The sequence below is a fragment of the Danio rerio genome, chromosome 8, assembly GCF_052040795.2.
Source record: "Danio rerio strain M-AB ecotype USA chromosome 8, GRCz13ab, whole genome shotgun sequence".
Taxonomy (NCBI): domain Eukaryota; kingdom Metazoa; phylum Chordata; class Actinopteri; order Cypriniformes; family Danionidae; genus Danio; species Danio rerio.
The window spans coordinates 45,302,501-45,321,918 of NC_141028.1; the positions used below are offsets into that span (position 1 = coordinate 45,302,501).

At 33.4% G+C, this 19,418-nt stretch overlaps 1 protein-coding gene across 4 annotated transcripts in view; it reads left to right on the forward strand.

Annotated features, from left to right (window-relative positions):
* The window catches only part of msi1b (musashi RNA binding protein 1b), a 41,102-nt gene that overhangs the window by 1,899 nt on the left and 19,785 nt on the right, over window positions 1–19,418 (forward strand). For all 4 annotated transcript variants that reach the window (XM_087263262.1, XM_087263263.1, XM_087263264.1 and 1 more), the window contains 2 exon segments: window positions 11,025–11,066; window positions 11,196–11,288. In XM_087263262.1, coding sequence (XP_087119388.1) covers window positions 11,025–11,066; window positions 11,196–11,288 — 135 coding nt within the window.

Below are 19,418 nucleotides of genomic sequence, written 5' to 3' on the forward strand. Positions count from 1 at the left end.
ATTGCTCTTCTGTCATGTCTTTTAGACTGTATAGTGCAGAAGGAGATTGTTTTTATTGAAAGACAGTAAAAACATAAGTCTGGACAAGGAGCATTTTCATTCAAAAATGCCATTTTAAAACAAAAACCAAACAAGAGGCGTCTAAAAAAATATGTTTTAGTCCCCTTCCGAACAAACTCTAATGCAGTTTAATAGAAATCAGAAGATAGAATAAATAAGAACTCAATGAATCATAAAAAGGCAGCGCAGTGGTGCAGTAGGTATTGCTGTCGCCTCACAGCAAGAAAGTCGCTGGTTCGAACCTCAGCTGGGTCAGCTTGCATGTTCTTCCTGCATTCGCATGGATTTTCTCCTGGGTGCTCTGGTTTCCCCCACAGTCTAAAGACATGCGGTACAGGTGAATTGGGTAGGCTAAATTGTTCGTTGTGTATGAGTGTGAATGAGTGTGTGTGGATGTTTCCCAGAGATGGGTTGCAGCTGGAAGGGCATCCGCTGCGTAAAAGCGTGCTGGATAAGTTGGCGGTTCATACCTCTGTGGCGACCCCAAATTATTAAAGGGACTAAGCCGAAAAGAAAATGAATGAATGAATCATAAAAATGACATGATGTCACAAAATTAGATTTGTTTCAATATGCTGTAATGTAGTTTATCATGATAATAATCATGGATGATATTTTGGGCAAAAAACCATAAAAAGTTTTTTGAATATGTGTTTTAGAATATTCTGTTTGTTATATATGCAATGATGTTCATGACAGCACCAAATGCTTGAAGACTTAATAGACTATTTCATTTTAAACATAAAATGTTCACCTTAATCTGGCCTACGGCATGGCCGAGATGTTGATTGAACATGTTCACTTGCAGTATGAGGGGCAGAGAAAATTTCTCAACAAAGCACATACAGCTCAGCAAACAACAAACAACTTGTTGTGTTTAAGTTTAGGTTAGGGAGGGAAACATGTATGTCATAAAAGTATTTTTTTATTTGGTATTTTTATGTTTCATGTTTAATATGTGAACCAGGACTAAATAGATTGTTTGTTTTTTTGTCCAAATAAACCAAAAGAAGTTGGAACAAACCCTTTTTTAAATACATTAACCATCTTTTTTTATTATTACTGAATATTTCTGCAGCATCTGATCAACTGAAATACCATGATGGGGTAATTGTTAATCGTTGGGGTGGCAGATGCTGTGTATGCATGTGAGGTTTCATGCCTTTTCACTTTGGTTTTTGATCAAACAATTCTGGAAGATTTGGAGAGAGAGAGAGAGAGAGAGAGAGAAAGTTCCCATCTCAGCCGTTTCTCAATGAGGTTGTCAGGGAAGCATTCCTATTCTGTGTCAATTGCTATGGTGACTAGGGGACCCGAGCAGGGTATGCTGGGAGTTGCTGGGAAGCCTTTGTGGTGCCTCGTCTCAAGAGTGCACACCAAACACATTCGACTCAGGCGGAATTCAGATTTGTCCCCTGTGGAAACTAGTCCTCAAATCCTCAATGATCGAATGCTCTGTTTTTCTAACAGGTTACGGTGTTTCAGATTTTTTTTTTTGCTTAAGGCAAGACACTACAGGTGAATAGGTTAAAAAAGATCTAATAGTGAAATGATTTGTTATAGAACTGCTAAACACTGCAAATTAGACGTTATTTAAAGTGGTTCCAAACCTTTATGAGTTTCTTTCTCTTGAACACAAAAGAAGATATTTTGAAGAATGCTGAAAACCTGTAATCATTGATTTCTAAAGTAGGAAAAAAACAAATACTATGGGAGTCAATAGTAACATTCTTCAAAATATCTTCTTTTTTGTTTAATGGAAAAAAAGGTTTGCAACAAGTAAAGTTTGAATGATGTAGTAAATGTAAAAAGTAAATGACACAATTTTAATTTTTAAGTGAATAATTCTATAACTGGCATACATTTCATTTTTGTTTCAATATTTCAACAATTTGGAAAATACTGGAAAGAGCCAGGAAAAATTATTGCATTTTCACAATATTTCTTTTTTTATATTTTGTATATAATCAGTAAAACTATTTAGGAATATAACCATCTGTATAAACTCTCAGAATATAGATATGAGTAAAACAGTGAATGTGATGTAAGTGGAGATTTGTAGCTCAGTGCAGGTGAATAATAATCATTTACAGAAAACAGCCTTAAATATGTATTGTAATTAAAATCCGAAATATGTGCATTCATTGAATAAAACTATTTTGTTTGCTTTACACAAATCTCAAAATGGACAGGTGTTTTTGCTTATCATGTCTCGCCCTAATGTTTAGTCTAAGTGACAGAAATGTAATTAGAACTCATGATATAGCATTAAAATTGATTAGAAGTATCAGTAAGAGAGTTAAAAATGGGAAACTTTGATGGGTGTTTTGGTGTGTTGCGGTGCATCTATTTGTGAGAGTCTTTGTCACTGTGCAAAGCAGGCGGGTCCTGGGACAATGGTGCCCGTTGGTTACCATGGCAATGGTGGAGTCACCCCCCAGGGGGTCAGTAGGGTGGGAGGGTGAGGCTTCAAGGAGGAGAAGAAAAAAAAAACTCTCCCTCTTCTGAAAGTTTGAACTAGTTCCTCATTTGAGTGAAAATCTGCCTCGCACTATGGCAACAGGTAAAACCCGGCAAACCACAACGAAACTGCATGTTTCCGCACTTCAGAGTCCTCAACACTTCAGGTAATTTGCCTGTAATGACCCCCCATAATGAGCCATTTACAGAGCTTTTCTGTGACACTTGTTTCTGCTGCTGCTTGATTCAAAATAAAATCTAATTAGAATTCCTAGTAGTTTATTTAGAATCAAAATCTCACAATGATGACCTTTAGTTTTTGGTTTTGCCACCAAATAAATGTAAATAAGGTTTTTATTCTGACACTTTGTCACAATTTGTTTTTAGTTTATGGTGCCCAGTGCAGTTGCAAGGTTATATTTAACTTAAAAAAATTAAAATTAATTAATTAATTTAACAACTTTTTGTTAAAATTCAGAGACAACATTAGAGATTTTTTTTTGCAATTACTTTTTTTTGTCATAATTCTTTTTTGTTTTGCTACGGAATGATGAAAAAGAGTATGTTAAAAAATGTTTGTTTCATATAAAACATATGCCAGAGTAGTTGGTGGTTCATTCTGCTGTTGGCAACTTCTGATAAATCAGGGACTAAGCCGAATTATAAAAAAAAAAAGATTGCAACTTTAAACTCATAATTATTTGCATACCACATTTCTGATTTTTATATGAGTTTCCGGGTAAATAATTCTGACTTTTTTCCTCAGAATTGTGAGTTACAACTAGGCATGGGACGATAACCGGTTTTAAGATTTGCCGCAGTTTGGAAAATCAAGATTTTATACCGCAAAAATTTTCTGTTATCATTCTCGAGGTATATATAAGGGCTTTTTATTGTATTTTTTATGTGTTGTAAAGAAATCTGTGTTTTTGAAACTAATTAAGAGAGCAGAAGGAAAATTATTTATTTAAACTATTTAGCCTGACATGCTTACTGCTCCACAGTATTATAAATGTTTCATAAAATAAAATATATTGTGTTCAATGGGGAAAATGTTTCTTTTTGTTTTATTTGACCTAGCCCATAGATGCTCAAACTAGGGCACATGGGTCAAAGTTGGCCCATGGTAACCTTTGATTTGGCCCTCCATCCCATCTGAGAAAAGAGAGAGAGAGAGAGAGAGAGAACAATTTTGGGAGTTTTGGAGAGAATACCTCTAACAGATTGTCATTTTTAATTTAACACAACCTTTTGTTTGTTTAACTTTTGAGCTAGAAAAAGCAAACTCAAATTAAATTTGTCAATTAAATGTTGTGAACCAATTAGATAAAAAAAATAAATACAGTGACTCGATAGACATTGCAAAAGATATCAGCAAACGAATCAAAGCAAGATGAATTTTCTAGTGTTCTAAAAGAGATTGTTTATGTTTTTTTATTGTAAGCAGTTCATTATAAAATGAATCATTCTCAGTACAATTAAAGTATTTTAAAAAAATAATAAATTATGATATTGGGCAATGCGGTGGTGCAGTAGGTATTGCTGGCGCCTCACAGCAAGAAGGTCACTGGTTTGAGCCTCGGCTGGGTCAGTTTTTGTGTGGAGTTTGCATGTCCCCCCCCCCCCCCCCCCTGTTTGCATGGGTTTTCTACGGGTGCTCCAGTTTCCCCCACAATCCAAAGACATGCGGTACAGGTGGATTGGGTAATCTAAATTGTCCGTAGTGTATGAGTGTGGATTATTAAATGTTTTAAAATTATATAATACATTTATAATAATGAATTAAGAAATTACCATGACAACTTTACAGTTTGGTATATTTACATCCAGCCCACCACCCTAAATCAAGTTTGGTTTTTGGCCCTTCATAAGAAAAAGTTTGGGCACCCCTGACCTAGACATTTAAAAAGAACAGTTATCACAATACCGTGAAACTTTGGTATTTTTATCCAAGGTTATCATACCGTCAGAAACTTGTACCAGCACATGCCTAGTCACAACGTTTTACAATTCTAAACTTTTTTCTTATTATTGAAAAGTTTACAATTGGCATCTTACAATTCAGACTTTTACTTATAATTCTAGGCTTTTTGTTTTGCTACAACACAAACAAGCAAAATAAATGGCAAATAAATAAATAAAATTAATAAATGGTAAATAAAATAACTAACTAACTAACTAACTAACTAACTTACTAAATAAATAAATAAATAAATAAATAAATAAATAAATAAATAAATAAATAAATAAAATAAAAAGCACTACAAAATCTCCCACAATTTTGACATTTTCTCACAATTCGCAAGGTATCAGAATTCTCAAAACTAACCTAAAGGCTGACAGGGAGCTGATGGAAAGTGAGTGGGAAATAAACCCAGCACAACAACTCCAGAGCACATTCAGAAGTGTCTCTCAGCTCCAGTCTTCCACAGCGTGGCCGCTTATGCTGTTTTTGAGTGCCTCCCCCCCCCTGAGAGAGAGCCAGGGGAACATGGAGGCCTTTGTCCTGCTTTACCTCTATGACTGTGCCCCTGTGAAGGTGCCTTATGGCTGCTCGCCTGTGCCGACTTTAAACTGGAGATTAGCTTAACGAGCTCAGCGATGGGCCAGTGGAGGAGGGGAGAAAGAAAGAAAGAATAAAAGAAAGAAATGTGTGCGGCACAACTCATAAAATATCGAGTTTTTAGTTGATGGTGTTGGGACACACTGCTCAAGCTGATGGAGTTGTTTTTACTTTATGGTTGTGTGATTGAGTGTTTGCAATTGATATACACCATTAACAGGCTTCTAGCAGCTGACATTAAAGGATTGACCTGGTTAGTTAAGTCCATTGACTTAAAATAGTTTTGATAGGGATGGCAAGTTTGTCATTGACAAGCTTTTGTCAATACCGGTAGAACTTGTCTTTTTATCTTACTGTATTTGAGAAATCTCTAAATATTTGTATATGTTAAAGAAAGAAAACTGTGTATAGGTAGATGTTTATATTTCCACCAAATGAAGAACTTGTCATTTTGAGCTACAGAGAGGTATTGACAGCATATTAAAACACCCTCAAAATAAACACACAAATCACAATCTTTATACAAAGACTGCAATTGTAGTTTGTACACTTTAAAGTGTAGTAAATCCAGTAGGCATACTCAAAAAAAAAAAATGCTGAAGATTAGCAAAAGAAATTTTGTGGAAACAAAATACTGTTGTCAGGTACTTAGGAATTTGGTTTTCATGCATTACATATGGTTTTGAAAAACTATACATTTTAGGAAAAGTTTAAATTGTAAAAAAAAATATTATATAAACTCAAAAATGGCATAAAATCGATTTAATAAAATATTTACTTTGCATCTTTAGTACAGATAAGAATATTAGTGTATCCTAATATTTAAATTAATTATTTTTCACACATACAGTTAAAGTCAGAATTATTAGCCCCCTTAAATTATTAGCTCTCCTGTTTATTTTTTTCCCAATTTCTGTTTTACAGAGAAGATTTTTTCAACACATTTCTAAACATAATAGTTGTAATAACTAATTTTTAATAACTGATTTATTTTATCTTTGCCATGATGACAGTAAATAATATTTTACTAGATTTTTTTTTTTCAAGACACTTCTATACAGCTTAAAGTGACATTTTAAAGCTTATCTAGATTAAATAGGTTAACTAGACCGGTAAGGGTAATTAGGCAAGTTATTGTATAACGATGGTTTGTTCTGCAGACAATAAATCGAAAAATAAATATAGCTTAAAGGGGCTAATAAAATTGACCTTAAAATTTTTTTAAAAGACTAAAAACTGCTTTTATTTTAGCTGAAATGAAACAAAAAAGACTTTCTCCAAAAAAAATAAAAATATCAGACATACTGTAAAAATTTCCTTGCTTTGCTTACCATAATTTAGGAAATATTTAAAAAAAGAAAAAAAATTCAAAGGGGCGCTAATAATTCTGACTTCAACTGTATAAAGTGATACATTATTATTTCATAAATTCCAAGGTTTTGGTCAGCAGCATTACATCACATTTTGCTTATTTTATAAAAAAATCCTTTATTTTAGGATGCTAAATTACTTTCCTGATTATTTTTGCTATGATTTTTGCTCGTACAACATTTAGTTTTTCAAATAAGAAAGTTAGTTTTTTACACAAGCAGATTTGTTCAAATGCATCAGTATTGAACCATTTATTTTAATTAAATACATCAAATGATGTAAGAGGATTTTTACAGACTAAAAAGGTGTTCAAGGTAGTTCAAGAATTAAAAACTCTTAGGCTGTTTCCGAAACTGCCTACTAGTAGGTGCTGCATTTAAATTTAAATGTACTACTTGGTCGTTATAAAAGTGCGTTCTATACAATATGAATGTGAGCAGTATGAATGGATCACATACGTACTACATCCGCCATTTTGTCATGGTCACATGACCTAACTGCATGAGTTGCGTCTCTTCACTCCCATTCATAAATTATCTCGTAGTGCATTATGGGAAAGTGCAGCGTGCATCGACTGCACACTTCAGAATCTTGCTAGAAGTAGTAAGTCATCCAGGTACTTCTCGCATACTGTTTTTCGAATTTATACTACTCAGCTTGCGGACTGGTTTTTTAAGCATACTGTATAGTATGGAAGTATGCAATTTCAGACGCAGCCTTATTTATCAACAATAAATCTGAATTTAGACAATGTCTGTAATTGTTCTATATCTATAGTCTGTATGTAAGAAACCTACTCAGACTGTCACATGAATAGCAATTTGATGCATTTCTGAATAATAAATAGGCAAAAAAATAAAATCAGTCATTTCATTGAACACTTACTTGATAAAATGCATATACAAGCAAATATTCTAGAATTAAAGTGTGGTTGACCACTAATCTGAATTTAGCAAATGCCATGTGGTGGTCAAACACACAAAGCACTAACATTTAAAATGCACCTTCCTCTGCTTGTAAACCACTTACCATCAGTTCATGTGATATGCGAGAACGATTGAGTCATTAAATGTGATTATCGGCTGATAACAATCCTCGGCCGATCGATCAGAGCGTCCCTATTCTGCATTTGAAATTGTTTCAGCAATGAATTAGTACATCGATATAATTTTTTTTTTTTTAAATAAAAAAGTTCAATCAGCATTGCTGGAGATTTACTTTCAGTTACAGATCTTGAACACATTGAACATCCTAATGGTCAGACATATTTGAAAAAAACCTAATCTAAAGCTTGCAATGTTACAAAAGATTTTAATTTTTAAAAAGTAAGTGCAATCCCTATTTTTTACATACAATCTATGAAATATTGGCAAACATATCAATAAATCTGAATAAAAACATTGGAAATGTGGTATATGGTGCTTTTCAGTGTAGAGGATCTTATTCAAATGACAACATGCTGAGCCTTACCACCATTTGATTGGATGACAATATTCCACTCTCATGGACTGCAGGCTTTAAATTAAATGCTCAAAAACCACAAAAAACATGGGCTGACTGACATGGGAGTCCGAAGGGGTTAAAAAACAAATTTAATGACAAGAATGTGTCTCACGTGACCATACATTTTATTCTCAGTTGCTTTCCTCTCATGTGCGTCGCTGGCTGTATGTTGATTTTGTTTGTTTGTGTGTGTGTGTCTGTTTGTTTTTGATTGTGCGCAGGAGTGGTGCAGCCTCAGCAATGTTGTGGACCGGAGGTGACTATCAGAGTAGTCTAGAAAAACTAGCCATAAAACCGTAGTTTCTGCATCAGATCTCTGTTCAGATTAGCCTAGCCTCTTCATTTTTACTCTCTATAGTTTCACAAAAGAAACTCTCGTAGTCTCGTGTAAGGAAACGACGCTGGACAACTGCTGTCGTTTACCTCAAAAATGCTAGCTCTTTAGCGTAGCTCTATTTGAAAGAGACTAATCATTATCGCTGCTAGTGCTGTACTGCCTTCACTGTCTTCTAGAGTTTAACCTCAGTACAGCATGACGTAGACTAGCATTTGGTCAATAGATGGACTAGACTATAGACTAATATATAGTATCTTGAGTTTCTGTAATCTAGTTTTGTCTACTGTTGAAACTGGCGCCGAATCAACATCAAGTTTTCTGCACTTCTGAAGGTGTTGTTGCTTCATTTACACATCTGCAAGCTCTTAGCGACTTCATTGTTTTCAATTCAAATATAGAGTATTTTTAAGAGTGCTTGACATACTGTTTTTGATGATTTACTTGTCATTTTTTCATTTAGATAAGTCGGAAGTAAGAAAGACATGCAAAAACAAACAAACACAAACAAACAAAATAGTTTTGTTTGGCTGTCAGAAGAGTGTGTGGGTTAAGGATGTTTTTCTACTTTTATTTTGGTTGTGATGTTTTTTTTTTTTCTTTTTTTTCCTGTTGTCCGGTGATGTTTGCAGTCACAGATGGCCACGACAGCCTCATCTGTCCAGTCAAACTCCTTCATGTCCACTTGCCTCTCATAGAAATCTGTAAACTTTTCATTTCATTTGAATATTTACTTATTTTTTTATTTAATGGTTGTTCACACTGACAGAGATCATGCCAGATGGAGTTTGCTGGATGACAGTGATGAATGTTGTAGATGATAAAAGTACTATATCTTGTTTATTTCTTCATTTATTAAAAGTGATGTAGACTCACCGGCCACTTTATTAGGTACACATTACTAGTACGGGGTTAAACCCTCTTTTGCCTTCAGAACTGCCTTAATCCTTCGTGGCATAGATTCAACAAGGTACTGGAAATATTCCTCAAAGATTTTGGTCCATATTGACTTAGTCTAGCCATTCTCCTCCTCTATTCTCCGCCGCTCACTGGATATTTTCTCTTTTTCAGACCATTCTCTGTAATCCATAGTTGGTTGTGCATGAAAATCCCCATAGATCAGTTTCTAAAATACTCAGACCAGCCTGTCTGGCACCAACAACCATGCCATGTTTAAATTAACTTAAATCACCCTTCGTCCATCATTCTGATGCTTGGTTTGAACTGTCAATACATTTTGACATCTTTATCATGTCTAAATGTATTGAGTTGCTGCCATGTGATTGGCTGATTAGAAATTTGCATTAATGAGCAGTTGGACAGGTGTACCTAATAAAGTGGCCAGTGAGTTTATATATATTTATCTATAAAGTGACAGTAAATAAATGCTATTGTTTACATTTGATGGGCCACACTTGTTTTAACTTTGATAATATCTAAATTTACATTTAGGATGGGTATTGTTTAAATTTTATTGATATCAATAATAATTCTGATATCACTTATCAATAGTGGCTCGTATCAATACAGTTACATTACTATTGTCTATCATTCGATGCAAAAAGATTTTTTTAAGATATAAGCAATTTCATTACTGTTAGCAAGCAGAAGTGGAGGCGTAAAATATGGAGACAAATATAACTAAACACAGTGGTATGTGTATTTACAGTTGAATGGCATGTTTTGTAAGTTTTATTATATTACTAATGTTCACTATTACACTACTGCATGTTCATTTCCCGACATCCCACCCTGGATAAGCTCATAATTACAGCAAAAAAAAAAACAATTCTAATTCATCAGTCGCATGATGACATCTTTGAGGGACATAAAATGATAAGCAGCAGCTTCTAGTTCGCCATTCACACCAAACTATATGGAAACAAACCAGCTCGGCTATCATTGACAGTAGCATTTGTCCTAAAGATTACTGGTACTCCAGTATCAACACAATTACGTGCCGTTTTAGACAAATACTGGTTTTTGGTCCAGTATTTTCCCATCCCTACATTTAAACATCTTTCAACTTCTTTCATGCTTAAACAACTGAATGAATGCTATTTAACTAATTGGATTCTGATCATATTTCACTGTCATTACTCTTGGAAAAACCTCAGAAATAAAGTCATTTTCATTTTCAAAGACCTCAGATGCGTCGTTGCATAATGCCCATTAAAAATATCTGCAGTTTATATATATATAAATAAATATATATATATATATATATATATATATATATATATATATATATATATATATATATATATATATATATATATATATATATATATATATATATATATATATATATTATTTTTACTTGCATTTTATTTGAGATGCTACAGCCAACCACACAGGTCACCAATTATATTACTATCAACAACAACAACACATCAACCTGATGTCATCCAGCAATAAAATCACTGTCAGTGTAAACCGAACGTCATTCTCATCTTCATAGCTTTTCTCTGTCACTGTTGTTCTCTCATCAGATGAATCTGCATCTCGTTTCACTTCTGTCATTAGTCTTGTTCTTCCCTAAACTCTGCATGTATGAATGTACCATGATCACTCTTCTCCGACAGTGCAGTTAAAAAAAAAGTAAAGAGAAAGCAGCAGAGCTTCTGACTGATGCTCTCATTTACAGTCCCAGTCGGCTCTGTGCTGCTGTCAGTGTTCTTCTTTCTCCAAAATTTCTAAACTTGGACCTTCTCCTCTCAAACTCTTTTCTAGATCGACCCAAAAGTTGCCTTCCCTCGGCGAGCCCAGCCTAAGGTATGTATGTTTCCGTTTGACTGGTCAACATAGTGGTCAGCAGGATGAAAGATCATATTAGGTTTATTGTTGTTGTTTTGTTTTTTTTTGGAGGGAGAGATTTTAGTTTTAGACTCTTTTGTTTTGCAGTTGGTCACTCGGACAAAGAAGATCTTTGTTGGAGGTCTGTCAGTGAACACGACTATTGAAGATGTGAAGCAGTACTTTGACCAGTTTGGAAAGGTAAGTCCTCTTTGTGTAAGACAATTGAAGGTATTATGGGATAGTGTGGTGATGGAGGAAAGCGATAAGAGTTCAGAGGCAGCTTGTTACAGTGATTTTACTATGAGGAAGTGATGTTAGTAAGGCTGGAAAAAAGGAATATGAGGAAATACAATGCAAAATGGCTTCGGCAAAATAAAATGATGTTAAAATAGTTCTGATTAATTTCACAGTATAATTTCAGCAGAATTAAATTTTAATTTTTAAATTAACACATTGTTTTAAATTGGGCTGCATGATATTGGCCAAAAATTGAGGAGTATCTGCATACAATAAAATAAAATTGAACAGATACAAATGAGTTGGATGGCTTTCTGTGGAATCTAACAGCACTGAGATACAGAAATTTTATAAAATATATTTAAAATAACACTGTATAAAGAGTATCTGCAGGGTCTTAAAAAGTTTTAAAATGTCTTAAATCTCAAAAACTACATTTTAGGCCTTAAAAAATCTTTAAATTACTGTAATATTGTGTTGTAGGTCTTAAATCTTTTTTAAACAGGTCTTAATTTGCCTTTTGTTTATGTATAGCTAGTACCCAGTATGGGCAATACTCATCCAATAAATAAATAACAACCTTAGCTTTTTTTAATTAAGAATGTACTTTTCAACTCTATTAACCATAATGGTTTAATTATTTTCTTTACAATAACAATTGTATAAACATTATGTATTTACTGTTGAGGAAGCTGGCTTGGACAGTTGAACTGTTGTGCATACATTTAGTTTATTACAGTTTTTAAAATCTTTAAAACCTTTTTCAATGTTTTTTTTCTATTTTTAAGAAAGGTTATGTTGACAAAAAGTTTATGTATACAACTAGAGCTTACTTGTTTTGAAAATATTTAAACTATTTTGCTAAGAATTAAATAAAATATAAAAAAAATTAAATTATTAATTAACTTTTTATCATTGTATTAAATAAATATACCAAATTATAAAAATAATTTTCAACTGGGCTATTCGAATAACTCCTTAGTGTTTAGCCCTGTATGAGTCTAGAATTTCATTTATAATGGTCTTAAAAATGTCTTAAAGGGCACCTAGGTTACCCTTTTTGCAGATTTATTGTGAATCTTTTTTGTCTCCAGAATGTCTGTAAAGTTTCAGCTTAAAACACCCATCAGATTTTTTATTATACCTTTCATAAGATTGTGTTTTATACATTTTTGCACTGGGTGACGGTTTTGCTGTACTGCACCTTTAAGGCTAGTCCTCCCTGCCCACTGTTTCTACGTGGCTTTCTGCATGCATTAATCTCATACCTCGGCTGTGTCAGAAAACAAACAGACATAAAGGAAGCAGATCTCACGTATTATGAGAAATACTACAGTAAGAACTTTACCAATGAGAATTTGATGCATTTGCAGTGTTAAGTTACAATGATGATTAACACACAATGTCATTAAAAAGTTCACGCGCACATACACACACACACAAACACACACACATACTCAGCACGAATCCGATATGCACATACATACAGACAGCGCACATTTAGCTTTGCACTCTTTTATGCGCGCAAATGTGACAGGATACAGGTGAATCTCCACTGCTGTATGGATATCTGTTATGTTAGTGTACAAAAAAAACCTGATTTGACGTCCACAAACCAGGATTAAAGCCTCTACTTTTATAATTGTTCTGACACGCGGCTGTGCTGTTGAAGTCAATCTGAAGTAAATCTGAAGAATACTTCAATCTGAAGTAATCGCTGTAATTGATTACACACATGCACTGTTTTAAAAAAATTTCAACTTGTAAAACTCACTTGAGTTTTTTTGATCCTAGCAAACTGAACAGACCTTTTATTTCCGGTAGCTTTGCGCACATCCTCTCTTGTTGATATGATTATACAGTGACTACCAGTACATGTTATGCAGCTGTCAATTAATTAGGTGGATGGGGGAACCCCACTCCTACATCACGATGCGGTCTGTCTGAAAACTGCTCCAATTGGTCTACCGTTTTTATGTTGTTGATTTTTTTTTTTAAAAGGATTCGGTGTGTTTATCAACTTAATATGACCGCCTATAAACTATATCACATATGTCTGTCCAAACAGCTTGAAAAGTATTTTTCACCATAAGTGCCCTTTAAGTCTTTAATTTAACTTGCTGAAAGCTGCAGAAACCCTGTGTATAGTGTATATAGTGTCTTCATTGTTAAAATAATTAAAAACAATTAATTTTGGTTTATATACATTTATAACCTTTTGATTTAAGTTTTCTTAAATCATACACAAGTCACAAGTTTGAAAAAACAAACCAAAATAAAAATATTTTACTCTATTTTAGGGTTAAACTTGTGAGACCTCTCAAATGACATTTTCTGAAGTGTGATGCTGATCAACTAAAATCCCAATTTGACATAGCTGATTCTGCGATGTTACTATTGCAGATTCACACATTGCAATATTGATGCTGAAGCGATATATTGTGCAGCCCTAATTGTAAAATATAAATTATTATTAAAAGGTTAGGAATATTTGTGCTTTTATTTGATCAAAAATGCAGTAAAAACTGCAGTTTTGTTAAATATGATTACGCATTCATAGTTTTTTAACACTTAAAAATGTTGTTTTATTTGGCATAGATAAAGTTTCCTCATCTTTACTCCAGTTTTTGATGTCACTTTGATCTTTTAAAATAATTTTGAAATGCAGATTTGATGATTAAGAAACATTTATTGATGTTCTCGATTAATTATATTTAAAAATTATGGTTACATAGAAGGTTCAAAAGAACAGAATAATTGTTTTTAAATTGCAAACATTTCGAATACATGTATTTACTCTCACTTTTGATCAATTTATAATTGGTCAAAAAAGATCAAAATAGAATTTTAGCCTTCCTTCCTGAATTAAAGTATTCATTTCTTTAAAAAAAAAAAAAGAAAAAAAATATGCATTAACTTTCATATATATTTCATATACTTTCATATATTCCATAAGCTGGAAAAAAAGGCTACTGCTTTTTTTTCATCACAAATTTCAATTTAAAATAAAAAGTAAGAAACAAGTTTATTTCTCATGATTCTGAGGGAAAAAAGAATTTAATTGAAAGATACAACAACTTTAAGAAATACAATTAGAATTGTAAGAAAGCCTATAATCTTTTAATTACAAGAAATAAACAATAGTTTTCTAAAAAAAAGAGAGAATATAAAATATAACTATAAAATTGAGAGACAAATAGTTAGAATTAACATTTACGTGCTTGTATAACTATATATATTTTAAAGTAGTTAACATTTAAAGTGCATCAAAACCTTTCATCAAAACTGTCCAAAAACTTAAAATTATAATTTATACTTCTATATACAGGGGTCGGGCGACAGGTAGTGTTCTCGCCTCACAGCAAAAAGGTCACTGGTTCTAGCCTCGGCTGGGTTAGCTGGCGTTTTTGTGTGGAGTTTGAATGTTCTCCCTGCGTTCGGATGGGGGTGCTCCGGTTTCCCACACAGTCCAAAGACATGTGGTACAGGTGAATTGGGTAGGATAAATTGTCCATAGTGTATGAGTGTTTATGGATGTTTCCCAGAGATGGGTTGCAGCTGGAAGGGCATCCGTTGCGTAAAAACATATGCTAGATAAGTTGGCAGTTCATTCCACTGTGGCAACCCCAGATTAATAAAGGGACTAAGTCGAAAAGAAAATGAATGAATGAATGAATGAATGATACAGGGGTCTTAAAAAGGGGTCTGCTGGGTCTTAAAAAGTTTTAAAATGTCTTAAATAAAAAATAGTAATAATAATTTAATTTAGGCAAATATTAAACTCACTGAAATATAGTGTTGAAGTTCTTTAATCATTTTAAACAGGTCTTAATTTCCCTATGTCTAAGTATAGCCACCCAATCTGGCCAACACCCAATCATCTAATCCATCTCAAAACTTCATTTTTATATACAGAATATATTAACGTTTTTTAATGCAAAGAGATACAATTCACAACAGCTGTTAGACATTTTTAAAGCAAATTCTCCAAACTAAATTCCCTAATCAGGGAGAAAAATAAACCTAAAGAAAACTAAAGCTACACATCCCTTTAAACGATCTTCCATCAAAACAGAAATTATTTACAGAAGTAAAAAAATCTTCTTTGGCCCTGTATAAGTCTAAATTTCATTCATGATGGTCTTAAAAGGAGCTTAAAAAGTCTTAAATTTGAAACCTGCAGAAACCCTGTGTATACATACAGTTGAAGTCAGAATTATTAGCCCCCCCTTTAATTATTATTTTTTTAATATTTCCCTATTGATGTTTAACAGAGCAAGGAAATTTTCGCAGTATGTTAATATTTTTTTCTTATGGAAAAAGTCTTATTTGTTTTACTTCAGCTAGAACAAAAGCTTTTTTTAATTTTTTAAAAACATTTTAAGGTAAAAATTATTAGCCCCTTTTAAGCTATATATATTTTTTTTGATAGTCTACAGAACAAGCCATCATTATACAATAACTGGCCTAATTACCATAACCTGCCTAGTTAACCTAATTAACCTAGTAAAGCCTTTAAATGTCACTGTAAGCTGTATAGAAGTGTCTTGAAAAATATCTAGTAAAATATTATTTACTGTCATCATGACAAAGATCAAATAAATCAGTCATTAGAAATGATTTATAAAACTATCATGTTGAGAAATTTGTTGAGAAAATCTTCTCTCCGTTAAAAATAAATTGGGGAAAAAAATAAACAGGAGAGCTAATAATTCAGGGGGGCTAATAATTCTGACTTCAACTATATATATATATATATATATATATATATATATATATATATATATATATATATATATATATATATATATATATATATATATATATATATATATATATATATATATGTGTGTGTGTGTGTGTGTGTGTGTGTGTGTGTGTGCGTGTGCGTGTGCGTGTGTGTGTGCTGTGTATATACTGTATAGTACAATGAAAATCAGACATGACTCATCAGATCAGAAATTACAATCAGATTCAGAAAGAGTCATTATAACTTCAAATAACTTAAAAGGTTTTACAGAGGTGTGCTGAGTGAAATTTGAGCCAGTACTTTGGGGAAGCATAAAAGAGAGCAGAAGAAGGGCTCTGAGAGAAAGAGTTGAGCTGGAGTTGGAGAGTTGGAGGGTTGAGTTTTGTTTGCAGGGGAAGGTGGGGGAGATTACTTGAATCTGAATTAATTTGATGGAACAGCTGCTCCTGCTCTCCTACCCCCCCTCCTACCCGGTTACCACGGTGACCTTGCCCATCTATTGTCCCCAAGTAATTTAGCGGGCAAAAGGTTTTGTGTTTGGGGTGTGTGTGTGTGTGAGGAGAGAAAACGAGGGAGAGATTGTGTGTTTAGGGAAGGATGAATGTTCATAACTGAAGTACCTCAACAATACGCTCCAACGACTGATGGGCTTCTGTAATCTATCATTCGAGGTTTCTTTGCGTCGCACTTCAGTTACTGTCAGCATTTTGGGTTTTGAACTTTGTCAGAAAATAATTTATCATTCTTGAACCATACTTGTGAGAGGAATGCAGACAGAGAGAGAGAGAGAGATAGAGAGAGAGAGAGAGAGAGAGAGAGAGAGAGAGAGAGAGAGAGAGAGAGAGAGAGAGAGAGAGAGAGAGAGAGAGAGAGAGAGAGAGAGAGAGAGAGAGAGAAAGAGAAAGAGAAAGAGAGAGATGATAGTCACAGGCACCCGGGGAAGTTGCAGATTAGTTTGCCTCACTGGTCACTTTGTGTTCTGGCCTGGTTTGAACAAGGGATAGAGAGAGAAAAACACACCATGAGAAGAAGCACAAAGAACAAGAGGAGACTCAATTTAGAAAACTTTTACAAAAGATTGTTATGATCAGGATGATTTTTGAAATGTGAATGTGAAAGAAGAGTGTTGAATGTTAACAGGTTGAACTGTTTGAAAAATCAGGCAGTTGTAGTCATTTAGTACTCTGCTGTCTGGAATGCTTGATTTTGATTAGCCAGTCGCTACATTCCAAGGTATGTTATTCCTAGATAACAAACAATGAAACTAATAACAACACAGGTGTCATCTTGACGGTCTTCAAAAATAAATTTATGCTTAACTGCATCTGGCCTTTGTTTTTGAATTTTTTTAATTTAGAATTTTTGCTGCCATTTTGTGACTTAATAATATATAGGGTTGGGTAGGATGCATTTAGCCATTTTTATTTTCTTTTAATAATAATATTTAATATTATATTATAATATAATATAAATAACTTTTAAATAATAATAATTCTTTATTTTAATTTTATTTTAAAGATTCACTTAAAGTGCTTTTAAATGTGAATTTTGTGTGAAGTAATTTGAAATTAAATATTAAGAGAGGGTGGTGCAAATAGTAGCCCCTCCTCCTTTAAAAAGCAGCCAATAGTATTTCGATTTTATCACATCTCTGCCAGGGGAGTGGTTGGAGTCAAGGTTTTGCCACTGCTTTAGAACACACTGGATATCTTTAAGACTACCATACTAATGCTGACTCCTAAAAAAAACATTATTTTGATTTCACAGGGACTTCAGTTAGAGAGTTAGTGATATATTACTGCTTGAGTAAATGTTTTGTGTCTAATTGTTTACTTTTGTGGCAAACAGCCATGTAATAAGTGGGACAATGTAAATCTAGCGGGTTGTTCTCACAGCATTTAAAGCAGAGGTCACCAATCTTGGTCCTGGAGGGTTAGTGTCCCTGCAGGATTCAGCTCCAACTTACCTCAACACACCTGCCTGGGTGTTCCAAGGATACCTAGAAGACCTTGATTAGCTTGTTCAGGTGTGTTGATTAGGGTTAGAGGTAAAATCTGCAGAACACCGGACCTCCAGAAATACGTTTGGTGACCACTGATTTAAAGTCTTATACAACAGTTAATAAGGCTGACGGGCTTTACAACCAGCTGAATATACCTATTTCCTTACATATCAGCAGTCTAATCAAAACCGAGACTCTCAAAAAAATAAAGAAAAAAAAAAGATTTTTGCTGATTTTTGTTTAAACTACTTGTTTAAAATAAGCTGAAACTACACAATTCTGGAGATTTATTTCGGAAACTTAATTGTTTAATGTTCAATCTACTTAAATTAGTTACATTAACCTAATATATTTGTTTTTGGAAAACATTAATTAATTCTGTGAAACCCTCCATTTTTCAGTGTACTGTATTTTCTCATTCAGGCTGCCTTATTGGGGATTATTAAAGGCATGTTCACAACAAAATGTAAACTATTTCTAGAACTACAAAGATATTGTAACTTTATTAGTGCACATTCCAGGGGACAGTAACATAATAATTTGAAGTGCTCGGCAGTTTTTGACTTCTGCTGCTTTAAATGCCTGAGCAGGTTGGATTCTGATTGGCTGTTTGTGGGTGTTCAACCGTTAGCCAGAAAAACCAACAACAATAATATAGTTTGCCTTTATTGTTGTAGTGCTTAATCTGGTACTTGTTACTTTTAAATTCAGAGAAGTTTTAGAACTGTATTTTATAGTTAATACTGTATATTCTTACAGTCATTGTCCTTGTGAACTGGAAGGGTTAATTTATAAAAATCCGGTCATCATTTACCAACCTTAAGTGTTTATAATAATTTTTGAGTTTCGTTTTATGTTGAACAAAAATAATTTTAATGAATGATGGAACCAGCAGCTATATTGTATTTTATTATTTCTAATATGGAAGTCAATGGTATTCATGACACAATATCAACCAATTAATAACTAGTAGTAAAGATCATTTCAATGTGGTCATGTCACTGAACCCCATGAACATTTCCTGCTTGTTATTAAACTATTTCATTACTTTAAAATGAGGCAATTTAATCAGAAACTGGCTACCATAACATTATTTATCAATATGTGGCTTTTTTTTGGATTCTCGGAACCTATAGAAATGAAAAATGTAAAACGGGAAATATGTTGGGACCATTGTTTTTTGTTTACATGCCTCAAAATGGTCTATAAAACAATATTACACTACTAGGCTAATGGATTTAGGCGAATACATTTAAAAAGGAGTAAAAGGAAACATGGAAAACACACCAAAAGAGTGTCTTGACCAAAAGAGTGTGAGTGTGAGTGTGTGTGCACATAA